General features: G+C 42.2%; 1 protein-coding gene across 1 annotated transcript in view; it reads left to right on the top strand.

Annotated features, from left to right (window-relative positions):
• C2H18orf21 (chromosome 2 C18orf21 homolog) overlaps positions 1-12307 on the top strand; it is a 24183-nt gene extending 11876 nt beyond the window's left edge. The window contains exons 3-5 of the mRNA XM_069958233.1: positions 3148-3347; positions 7602-7807; positions 11276-12307. Coding sequence (XP_069814334.1) covers positions 3148-3347; positions 7602-7807; positions 11276-11432 — 563 coding nt within the window. The 3' untranslated portion in view covers positions 11433-12307. The remainder of the gene's footprint in view (positions 1-3147; positions 3348-7601; positions 7808-11275) is intronic.

Here is a 12307-nt window from a genome sequence, read left to right as displayed (position 1 = left end):
GGAGAGGAGAGGGAGCGGACAGGCGCGCGCTCTCCCATTCGCTCAAAGCAGCACACTGAGCAAGGGATTCCGCGGCGGACAGCTCCGCCACTGAATTGCTCCGTGTTTGCTCTTTAAGTGTATCCTCTTTAAGAGTACCTCTTTAAGTGTATCCTCTTTAAGCTGGCTCCATTATAGTGCAGGATTTATTCATGTAAATACAGTAAACTCCAACAGAATTAAACAGTTATGACAATGATGAAATGATTCATAGCACCCAGCAGTCTGGCTGCTTCTCACAGGGTGGATAAGTTGGAGATACCGGAGTTTCACCAGCCCTATCATGGAATCCATCTGATTCGCATTGGGCTGAATTCCCCTTGTGGCAAATCCAGCTCCTATGCTGTGATCTCTGGCTGCTGTTTTCACATAAATCTGGCTTTCTCTGTCATTCTTTGCATCTCACACACAGGACATTGCTTCCTTTTACTTCACACACAGAACATTGCTTCCTTTTACCTTACACAACACTGCCTGGACTTCCTTCCTAATTTTTCTATGCCCCTCCTCTCCCAGCATGCACAGCTCTCAGGCCGCATTCACACGTTCCGTGTTCTGCACAGAACACGGACGTGGAATGCCTGTAACGGCACAGCTCTAGCAGTCAGGTCGTGACATCACCATGTTACCCAGGAAGTGAAGGCTTCATGCAGTAGTAAGTGCAGGGAAAATAGCACTTTATGTGCATTTCCCGTAATAAGTGTATATTGGCGATTTGTATAACTTTAAATCCCTCACTGCTGGTCAACTTAGTAAATACTGTGTGCTGGCATTCTTTAACTGCCAAACAGAAGTAGTTAATTAACCCTTGACAGTGACAGTCAAGCTTACCCTGTACTACTTTGGAGGTGCCACTACATCAAAGCTGTGTCCTCTTCATTCAGTGATAATCTCTTGTTGACCACCACCAATAATAGAATGATTGCATACCTTAGCGACATGGAAACCCTTTTTAAACCTGACCATCTGTTCTCTGCCTTTGTCTGACACCCATGCTTTTTCTTCCATTGTCTCTCACATTTATTCTACCTTGGTCTCTACTGTATCCTACCTTCTTACTTTTGGGTGTCTGTACCATAGAGCAGCCCATGTGGTTGCTACGGGGTATTTGAAGATAGGATCCAAGGTGTAGTAGGTGACATTCTTTTCCCCAATGTCACCTCGCACAGTGATATTCTCCTTCACAAGCACCACATTGTGGCAAATCAAACTATTACAGACATTCATTCTCTCTTGGGGGTCCTGTCTGGTCTTTTAAAAAGCCATTAAAAATGTTATCAAGTGATTAGATATATTCTAAGTTCATATTACTGGCGTATTCTTTCCAGTCTCAAACAGTGCTCCCTGCTGTCACACCTGTGTGTGTCCGTGTGAGGAACTGTCCCCCTGCTATCCATGTGAGGAACTCTGGAACCTCTCCTGCTCTGGAGAGGTGGCAGCAGAGAGCATTGTGCTGGACTAAAAAGAATATTCCACTTCCTGCAGGACATACAGCAACTGATAAGTACTGGGTTAGAGTTTTTTTTAAGTAGCCTTTCCCCACTAGTTGATTTCAAAAATATTTTTAAGGGATTATCCAGGCTTCTTCCAGGAGGAGTGCCACTCTTGTACCCAGTTAGGGTGTGGTTTTTAGCTCTGAAGTGAATGAGGCTTAATTGCAATAACACACACAACCTGGGGACAGGGGTGGTTCTGTTTTTGCAAGAAAGTAATGCTAAGTTTACACGAGGCGATTATTGGCCCGATCGTACGATTAACGATTTCGAAGTAACGATTTTTTTTATAACGATCAGCGTTTAGACAGTACGATATATCGTACGGAAAAATCGTTTAGCGATCCTGCGCCCGCAGCCCGGCCCGCCCGCAGCCCGCCCCCCGCTCAACCGCAGCCCCCTGAGCGCCCCGATCGCCACCCCTGCCGCTCTGATCGCCACCCCCCACCGCTCCGATCGCCACCCCCACCGCCGCTCCGATCGCAACCCCCGCCGCCGCTCCGATGGCCCCCCCTTTCCGATCGCCGCCGCCGCTCCGATTGCCCCCACCGCCGCGGCCAAGAGCATACGTTACCTGCTCCGCTCAGCATCATTCAGCATCTCTTCAGCACATTGATTGGCTGAAGAGATGAGCCGGGAATTTCAAACGGCTCCTCTTCAGCACTGATTGGCTGAAGGGGAGCCGTTTGAAATTCCCGGCTCCCCTCTTCAGCGAATCAATGCACTGCAGCACTGATTGGCTGAAGGGGAGGCATTTAAAATTCCCGGCTCCCCTCTTCAGCCAATCAGTGCTGCCTTGCATTGATTGGCTGAAGAGATGAGTCGGGAATTTCAAACGGCTCCCCTTCAGCCAATCAGTGCTGAAGAGGAGCACTGATTGGCTGAAGAGGAGCCGTTTGAAAATCCCGGCTCATCTCTTCAGCCAATCAGTGTGCTGAAGAGGGGAGCCGGGGATGTCCGAAGACCTGCTGCGCGGAGCAGGTAATGTATGTTCTTGGCTGCGGCTGTGGGGGCGATCGGGGCGGCGGGGGTGGCGATCGGAGCGGCGGTGGGGGAGACGATCGGGGCGGCGGGGGTGGCGATCAGAGCGGCGGCGGTGGCAATCGAGCCGGCACAGGGAGCTGCGGATGAGCGGGGGGCCGGGCAGCGGGCGGACGGACTATCACGCGACGACTGTTTACACGGAACGATCAGCGAATTTTTTGCGATCGGCAAACAGCGATTTATGAACATGTTAAAAGATCAAAATGAACGATTTTTCGATCGTTCGCCGTGTTTACACGTACGATTATCGTTCGAATTCGGTGCGTTTACACAGGCAGATTTATCTGACAGATTTTTTTAAGCCAAAGCCAGGAACAGACCATAAACAGGGAACGGGTCATAAAGGAAAGACTGAAATTTCTCCTCTTTTCAAATCCATTCCTGGCTTTGGCTTCCAAAATCTGTCAGATAAATCTGTCTGTGTAAACGCACCATAATTGTGTTTGCTTTTTTTTTCCTCTAATCCTGGACTGTTGGTTTTTACATTAGTAACTCTGGGCAAATGCCTATTACTAGCCCAAATGTGAAATTTGTAATTGCATATTTACATGCTTTTTATGTTATGTTGCAGGGGGGAAAACTACAGATAAAGGAGTTTGTCCATTTTGCTTCCAAATCCGTTTACCTGATAACCATAAAGTTCGTCTCAGGCCTAAAATGAAACATACGCCCCAGATTGAAAATCTGCTAAAGAAAGAGGCCAAATGTCAAAGACTTAATTTGAAGCAGACAAAGCTACTTAGGAAGTATAAACTTTCTAGGAGTTATTTGGTAAGAAACCATTTCATATTCTGTCTAACCAAACTAAACATTGTATTGTCATTGTATATCTGCTAGCTGTGTGCTGGAAGGTGCAGTCAGTGGTGTTCTATGATTGCATTCAGTGTATATGCAAACAGAAGACCTAAACAAGATGTGAACAGGTCGCATACACCTTCTCATATACTGTGAATCCATCAAACCCTGACCGCCTATCGTGCTGGTGGTGTGGCTGGGTAGATACCTATAAAGGCATTCAAAACATACCTTTTTTTGTGCCTGTGTCTGTTTGTACCTTCATTTAAAAAAAAAAAAACACCTTTATTAAATACTGGAAATAGGCCATGAATAGCGTCAAGGAGGTGGAGCTTAGGGTTCCCTGGGCCCTATGACCTCTACGCTCCACTGTGTTGTACACTAGCTCTTTGCATATTTGCTCTTTGGTATTGCACACAATAGTGCATACAGCACAGTGAGGTGTAGAGCTGCTAGGGCTCAGGAAACAATAGGGCCCACCTCCTTGTTATTATTCACAGCCCGAATAAAGGTGCATTTTATGAAATCAAAAACACAGGCAACAAGGTTTATTCAAGTGCTCATGAGTAGAGATAAACAAATCTGCAGTATTATTAACAAAGCAAAGTGATTTGATATGATTGGCCGTCTGCTTGTCAGCCAGCTGCCTTTGAACTCAGCTCCCAGTACCTGGAAAAGCTGGATGGAGTATTGGAGTGCATCCAGCTTTTCCAGGCACCTGGGGCAGAGTTCAAAGGCAGCTGGCTGACAAGCTAACAGCCGAGTGTTACTGAGTCATTCGCTTGGTGTAGACTGTAGATTGGTTTATCTCTGCTCATGAGCTTTTGACCACTACAGTGGGGTAACTGGCACCAATCCATCTGTGAACTCTCTAATGACCGAAGTAAAGGACTTCTCATTGTTTGAAATTGGAAAAATGTCTTCATCCCTCTCACTGAAATTTGTGAAACATGTAATAATAAGTATTTTTGTGAATACTTTTGTTACCTATGAGAAGATCCTCACATTTATTAGAAGCCAAGTAGCCTGTGCTGTAAAGGGCTTTAATAAATCTCATATTGTATTCCCCTAGGATAAACCTGGTATTTTTGGATCTCTTTTGTTTTGTGGACAATAAACCTAAGTGTTTGACTTTCACAGGAAAATATTTGCTTAGCTTATATGCATATACCCTCCTATTATGTAATGTGTAAATTGATAGATTATATCACTCGAGTTTTCTTGCTAAATCAATTTTCATTAAACTGACAAACAGATAATGGAATTGCCTTCTGTGTGCCCATGTGTAGGGTATACAGATTTCAAGGGCAAATTTGGCTTGAGGCTTTTGACTTTTTTTTTTTTCCCCGCCTGCCAGACAACCAACCATTATAATTCATAATAATGGCTCAATAGTGTTTACTGTTAGTCTTAAACGATTGATTGTTTAAAAGTGTTTGGTTTGGTTATATCACATTGCGCACTTCCTTGTAGCCGTGTGTATGTGATCACATAGAGCGCGGTCGAAGAGGCTATGACTGTGACCTAGAATTCATGAGAGCTGTAACAGATCAAAATAGATATTTATGAATATAAAGAGGACCTGGGATCAGTGCAAAAAAAAATTAATCATTTTAAATATATATCATTTAGTAGATTTTCATTTTGTAGCATATGAAAACTGCTGGTGACAGGTCTCTGCTTTTTCATTTGCAAAATTGCTTACTTTAGTATTTTGGCTCTATCCTCTTATCCTATTGTTGACAGCTCATTCACAGCTGTTGACAGCCCCAAACCAGAAAGAGACCTGGATGCGGCGGTGCCGAGCTGAATCCAGGGCAGTTGAGAACCCCTGTTGGTGGTATAATGATCACAAAATTGTACACATCTTTAGTATTGCCGTGTGCATAATGATGCTGTCAATAAAATTATCACATAACTAAACCCGCATGGTGACCGCAGGAAAAAAAACAAAAATAAAAAATCTCTAATTTTTTCATTTTTGTCATGAGCTGTAAGCATTTTTAACACCAAAATTGTACGGATATCGGCTAAATTTTACCACTGACCTTAAGTACAATATGTCATCAGAAAACAGTCTCAGAATCGGTGAGAAGTTATAATATCCACATAAAGTTAGACTGGTCAGATTTCAAAAATGGGCTCTGGTCCTCAAGGTACTATCTGGACCAGTCCTGAAGGGGTTAAAACTGACAAATATAAGCATGTTTGGTATATGGAAATGTTATATTAAAATATAATGATGGTGAAACCACCATTAGTGTAAACAAAAAAAAAACATATTCCAAAATTGTGTGTGTGTGTGTGTGGGGGGGGGGTTGAGACATCAAAGAGAAGGTAGTGGAACGGAAAAAAAATGTCCAGTACACCTATTGACACTATGCAGGTGTATACGACAATGGCTTAAATTCAGACCCGAGAGCAGAAAAATGCAAATGCTAAGACATATGGTAAATTTTGATATTTAGAATTGCAAAACTGTTATAAAAGAAATAGGAAGAAAAAAAAGGTTCTTAGCATACCACCTCCCAACAAGTCTCTTGGGGGGGCAGTCTGCTGTACAGGTTTTAGGGGGCAAATGCATCTGTGTCTTGATGTTACTGGAGGTTGGTGAAGTGGACCTTTTGATTCCCCCGAGACCATCCCCTGACACTGCTGTCTGCTTAGATGACAAGATAGTGAAAACACCTTTAGGGCCCTATTCCACCGGACGATTATCGTTTAGATTATCGTTAAATCGTTGAAATGCAGTTAACGATTAATGACCGATCGAGAAATCGTTGATCGCTTTATAAGACCTGGACCTATTTTTATTGTTGCTCGTTCGCAAAACGTTCGCAAAACGTTCGCATTGAATAAGACATTGTTTGGTCGTTCGCAATAGATACGAACGCAATAGCGAATAAATAGCAAAGAAAAAACTATCGCAATTACGATCATAAGTAACAATTATCGTTCCATGGAAATGAGTGAACGTTTTCAGGTCTTTCGCAATAGCGCTCGTTTGAGATCGTTAATAGTTAACTATTATGCAAACGATTGCTACGTTCCCACACAGTATTTTTGCTTAGTATTTTGCAACTAAAACTAGTAGTAGTGAAATAACAGAGAGGCTATGTTCAGACTCTGTTGAAATTGAGTGGATGTCCACGATTTAATGGCAAATAACAGCCATTATTTCAAAACAATGGCTATTGTTTTAAAATAACAGCAATTATTTGCCACTAAATGGCGGCCATCCCCTCAATTTCAACAGAGTGTGAACATAGCCTCTCTGTGTTTTCACTACTACTGGTTTTAGTTGCAAAAATACTGTGTGGGAACATAGCCTTGTTTATGAGCTGCAGGTTAAACTAGACAACAGGGTGACTTGGAGGGTGGTGGTGGAATAATAATAATAATATTTGCACAATCCAGTCTCATACACATCTTGATGGCTAATGGCCTAGTATGGGTTACTGTGCTTGTGTTTAGAGATGTTTGTAGTTGTGCTCAACTGAGAGCACACCAGTGAGTCTTTCCCCCGCTCTTTAGCTGGGGAGCTTTTTGAATTTTTTTTTCCCCATACCCTATATGTATGTATATCACTTGTATTTTTACAATACATTATATGGTAAAATAAAGTGTGCAATTTAAAACTTAAACATTCCCACCAAAAATTAGCCCTCAACTGGCTTGGTCAATGGGAAAAAATAATAAATGTTATTAACCTAAGAAAGTGAGGGGGAAAAACACATTGAGAAGAAGTTAACATAAAAACTTGATTCAGACAATAGATGTATCTAAATATAGTTATAGAGAAAGGCATTACTCATTTTTGTATGCCCTGTAAATCCATTGCAGTAGAACATTTGTTCTGTAAAAATGGTATTGTTTTAGGACGTGATTGATACTAGAGCAGACATCCGTACCGTAGGCTATACTGTTATTGACGCAACCCAGTTTACATCAATAGTGCTATATAAGTTTGTAGCCGTTGTCAGAAAACCAGACTCCTCTCCAGACTGAACAGATATCTGGTTTACCTTCTATACAGAATGGCAGCCTTTGCCTCGGTATTCCCATTTATATTTTTCTTTCTTCTTAGCTTACCACTTTGAATATTAATTTTCTGTTTGTAACTTCAGTGTATCAAGTTTTATATGTTACAGGTGAAGGGGGGGTAATTCGATTGTCTTGTCTTTGAACATGGGTTAACTTCCTGTTCATCCTTTTTAAAAATTGTTTTAGGTGGTTACATGCAATACATGCAAAATGGTCTCAAAGTATCCTGGTGAAAGCAGAATCATTATTGCCAACAGTCCTGGCACACCCAAGACCATAAGGAATTTTGGATCTCCTGATTTAAGAAAGCCTGGATCTAATCGAAAAGTCAACCTCTCATACAGTGAAGAGAAGCTCAGTTCTAAAACCCGGAGCCCTGTACTAACACCCAGGTAATATTATATATATATATATATATATATATATATATATATATATATATATAAAAAATATATATTTTTTTTAAATATATGCTTACTGTTACTTTTCTTATACATTAGTTTTTTGTTGCAGCTATATTACTTATGTGTAAGTAGACAGTTACTTTACAGCATATCTGCAGTTGGAGATTTTGCTGCATTTTTTTTTAGTGTTCTTTAGTTTTCTTAAAATGTCACTATCGTTTAAAAAAATTTTGGGCAGAAATCAATAGTACAGTGATTTTAAGAAACTATGTAATTGGGTTTATTAGCCGAAAAATGCATTTTTATAATGCAAAAAGCAGTTTTAAGCTCTCCCCCCTAGCTTCATTGTTCTCTATGAAGAGGGGAGGGGTGGAGGGAGATGAGGCACCAAAACAAGAAAACAAAGAGTTAATTTATAGCTACATCACCTGCTATCTCCTCTGACAGTCAGCACTGACCTCTCTGACCTCTGAATAGCAGCTTTCACACAGTTCCCGCTATGTAATCCTTTGTTCTCTGCTCTTTGCTGTCGACTAATCTCCCTCCTCCTCCCCCCCTCCCCTCTTCATAGAACAGACAGGGCCCGACTGATGTAAAAGAGTCGAGATTTCCTGATAATGAGCAGTGAATGAGAGAGAGGAGGGAGGGGGGGGACCTGGGAAGAGTCTTTTTGAATGCAGATAATGGCAGATTTGCCTAATAAACCCAACTACAAAGTTTCTTAAAATCGCCTGGACTATTGATTTCTGCAAAAAAAAAATAATTAAACAACAGTGAAACTTTGAATTCTAGTGCAGCAACCCCACAATCATTAAGAATAGTGTTTGGTGCCTGCTGTTTTGGAATGTCGCCAAGTCCACTTAATCTACACATTGATACTCTAATATTCAGTTTACTCATCCACAGTTTACAACCTTATAATGTCCCTCTCACTTTCGACATGTCCTAGAGCATGGGTCTCCAAACTGAGGCCCTCCAGCTGTTGCGAAACTACAATTCCCATCATGCCTAGACAGCTAAAGCTTTGGATTTGGCTGTCCAGGCATGATGGGAAATGTAGTTTTGCAACAGCTGGAGGGACGCAGTTTGGAGACCCATGTCCTAGAGAGTCAGAGCCTGGGTGCTGAAACCCACACAGATTAGTAGACAAGAGTGGTGCCTGACAAAGCATCTTACCCTGCGGCTCATTGCAATTTCTGATTTGCTTTAGGAGATTTCTGTTTTGCTTCAGTCTCCAGTGACTTAGGCTTGGTTCACACTGCGTTTTTGCAATCCGTTTAACGGATACGTTTTATGGAAAAAACTGATGCAATTGTGTGTCATCTGTTTGGATCCGTTTTTTCCATTGACTTTCATTATAAAAAAAAAAAAAAAAAAGAGAGGACTGAAACGGATGCGTTTTTTTAACAGACACAAAAGTAGTGTTGACTATGTTTTTCTGTCTGTTAAAAGTACCCAATTAAAAACGGATACATTGAACGGATTGCAAAAATGCAGGCCTTACAGTGGAGACCGTCTCCCACTTAGCTTAGTAAAAGCCCACCCACAACTTTGCATGTGTGCTAAACAAGTTATTATGTCTTCTGTGTCCTTTTGCTGCTACTGTGTCCTTTTGCTTTCCTGCTTACTTACCCCCTTCCATGCAGAGAATGACCTCAGTCCAGTCAACCCGGACACGCTCCCTCCTCCTGGCCCCCACTCTCTTGAGTCGGGGTCACTTGTAATAATAATAATAATAATAATTTTTATTTATATAGCGCCAACAGATTCCGCAGCACTTTACAATTTTGGGGGTACATACATAGACAAAAATCAGACATTACAGAAATCTACATATAATTATCCATACATGAGGAGTGAGGGTCCTCCCTCTCTTCAATAGGCTAAAGTTAGGACACCTGACAGCCCCTGCTGCCATCCACCTCCCTCAGCCTCCTCACTGTGTTGCCTGTTCTGGTCTCTCTCACAGCAAACACGGCCCCCCCTCCTCCTTGAGTTCAGTAGCTGCGTCCCTGGCAGCTCTCACCCCTTCCACCGATGCTAATAACAGTTCACTTTTCCCTCTGTGTGTAGCCTGGACCCTGGCAGCTCTCCCTCCTCCCCCTCTGCTTATCAGTGTGTCATTCACAGTGTATCTGTGTGAAGCCCAGGACTTTGTGCTGTGCTCTAAGCTGTCAGGGACTGGACTGCAGGAGGCTGGAGGGAGACAGTGATAAGTATGGGTCGGGGGTGGGGTTGTCACTGTCATGGATCAGGCTACACAGTCCAAACAGAGATCCTGCAGCAGGGCTGGGAAGGGTGTCAGCTGTCAGAGAGACCTGACCAGGAGCTGCTGCAGATCAGTCTCCCTCCCTGACTGCTCTATGGCAATGACACCTAGCCCCCCCAACCCCCCCCCCCCCCCAGTCTCCCCTCACTGTCACATTCCTGTCAGAAGAACTGCATGATGGTTAATGTAGTTTCCAGGCCGACGCCATCTTGGATATAAACAGGCTTTTTATAAAACTTTTAACCCAGGAATGGCAGCAGCTAGAAAGACTGGGGACGGCTCAAAATACTCAGGGGGACTTAGTGAGTAAGACCAGCTAGGTTTGGGAGTATTTAATTTTTGTTGAGCTTGGGGGGAATACCCCTTTAACACATGACCTGTTAGTGGCCATGAGGATTTGAATTGAGAAGCACTGCTGCTAAGGGTGCCTTCACACGTAACGAATTTGCAGCGGCTTTAACGCTGCAAAATCCACTGTGAATCCATTGCCATTAATCCCTATGATAGCACATACAGTGGGATTGACATCCCACTGTGAGTATGTGAGCTAACCCCCCGCAGCCTGCCTCTGAGAGCATACATTACCTGCTCTGTGACGCAGCTGCATGTCAGGCTCCTGGCTCCGGTCCCGCTCAGCCAATCAGTGCTGCCGTGCACTGATTGGCTGAGCAGGACCGATAGGAGCCAGCAGCATCACATGCAGCTGTGTTGCCGAGCAGGTAATGTATGCTCTCAGAGGCAGGCTGCGGGGGGTTAGCTCACATACTCACAGTGGGATGTCAATGCCACTGCAAGTATGTGCTATTATAGGGATGAATGGCACTGGTTCCGCTGCGGATTCGTTACGTGCCCTTAAAGTTTTTTCATGCAAATTTATTTGAAGGATCTCCTCCTGTGTGTCCTCTACCAATGGAAATATCTAAAATACTTTTTAGCTATGTGGGAAATGTGCTGTCTTATAGTAAGGTTCTCTGTATTGCCCAGATCAACCAATCAAAGGTCTGTTCTCATTTCTCATATTGTACTGGTAAAAAAAAAAAGCTCAGCTGTGATGGGTTGTTATGGGCAACTGTGTACCAACTTGATAGATCTCCCCCTATGTCTTTATGATGGTCTGTAATGTGTTTTTTTTTTTTTTTTTTTTAATAATCTGATATACACTTTATTGATCTACACAATTTTTGCAGGTTATGTGCCTCTGCCACATCTTCACCAGCCACTGTTGCAAAGTCCTCAAAGAAGGGCAAATTTCATTTTTCAAGGCTAAAAACGCTCCTTAGTCAAGAGGAAAAAGAGCAAAATAAAAAGCAAAATTTGCAAAATTTCCTTTCATCTGTTTCATGATGGATTTTGTACTATGTAATATTGTGATCTCAGGACATGTACTGAATAATATAAATACTGCTAAAACTGAATCTTGAAGGTAATCATTGTTTTCCATCAATAAAGTACAAACACAACATGTTTTATATTAGGGGAATATTCCATGTAGAATTATTTATTATCTATCCACTGAGAAGTGCTATATTGTTGGAGGGGGGGGGGATTGGGCATGTTGTATTTCAGCTGCCTTTCCCTTTTATTCTCAGAGAGAGGATCTGCCACCAGAGCTGTCTGCCAGCATCTTACCCCCTCCCTCTCTATTGACAACATGTGAACAAGACAGTAACGCACCAGCTCAGATAGTAAATGGGGAGATACCTTGATGAAAGGCAGTCTGCAGGGGATAATCATAAAAAGAGAAAATAAAGCTAATAAAACACACTTTAAATGCCATAGAAACAAAAGTAAGCGCATTTAGATAAAGACCTATGGACAATGCATTTGTGTACCATTAGAAGTCTAGAAAAAAGTCCCATTTTAAATGTTTGATATATTGTTGCATTAACTGTGGTACATAAGATAAATATAAAATAAAAGAAGTTTTAATAAAAGTGTATGATGTATCTGTTATGCTATGGTTACTAGGATTCATAAATATGGCTGTGTAACAATAAGACATATGATCTTGGTCTGGTTATTAAGGGTTACTTTGATATCAGGTAAAACAAATGAATAAAAATGCTGCAGTAGGGCTGGGCAGTAAATTGAATTTATTCTATTAATTGCCCTTAGGGGAGATGAAGATTTTGTTTTCTTTAGAAAAATAAAATAAAATCAATCAACGTGAGGGATCCTGTGCGGCATAAATATAGGGGGTGATTTATCAAACATGGTGT

The sequence above is a fragment of the Dendropsophus ebraccatus genome, chromosome 2 (assembly GCF_027789765.1).
Source record: "Dendropsophus ebraccatus isolate aDenEbr1 chromosome 2, aDenEbr1.pat, whole genome shotgun sequence".
NCBI classification, from domain to species: Eukaryota; Metazoa; Chordata; class Amphibia; order Anura; family Hylidae; genus Dendropsophus; species Dendropsophus ebraccatus.
Note: the sequence above shows the minus strand (reverse complement) of the source record. Positions and strands in the feature narration are given on the sequence as shown.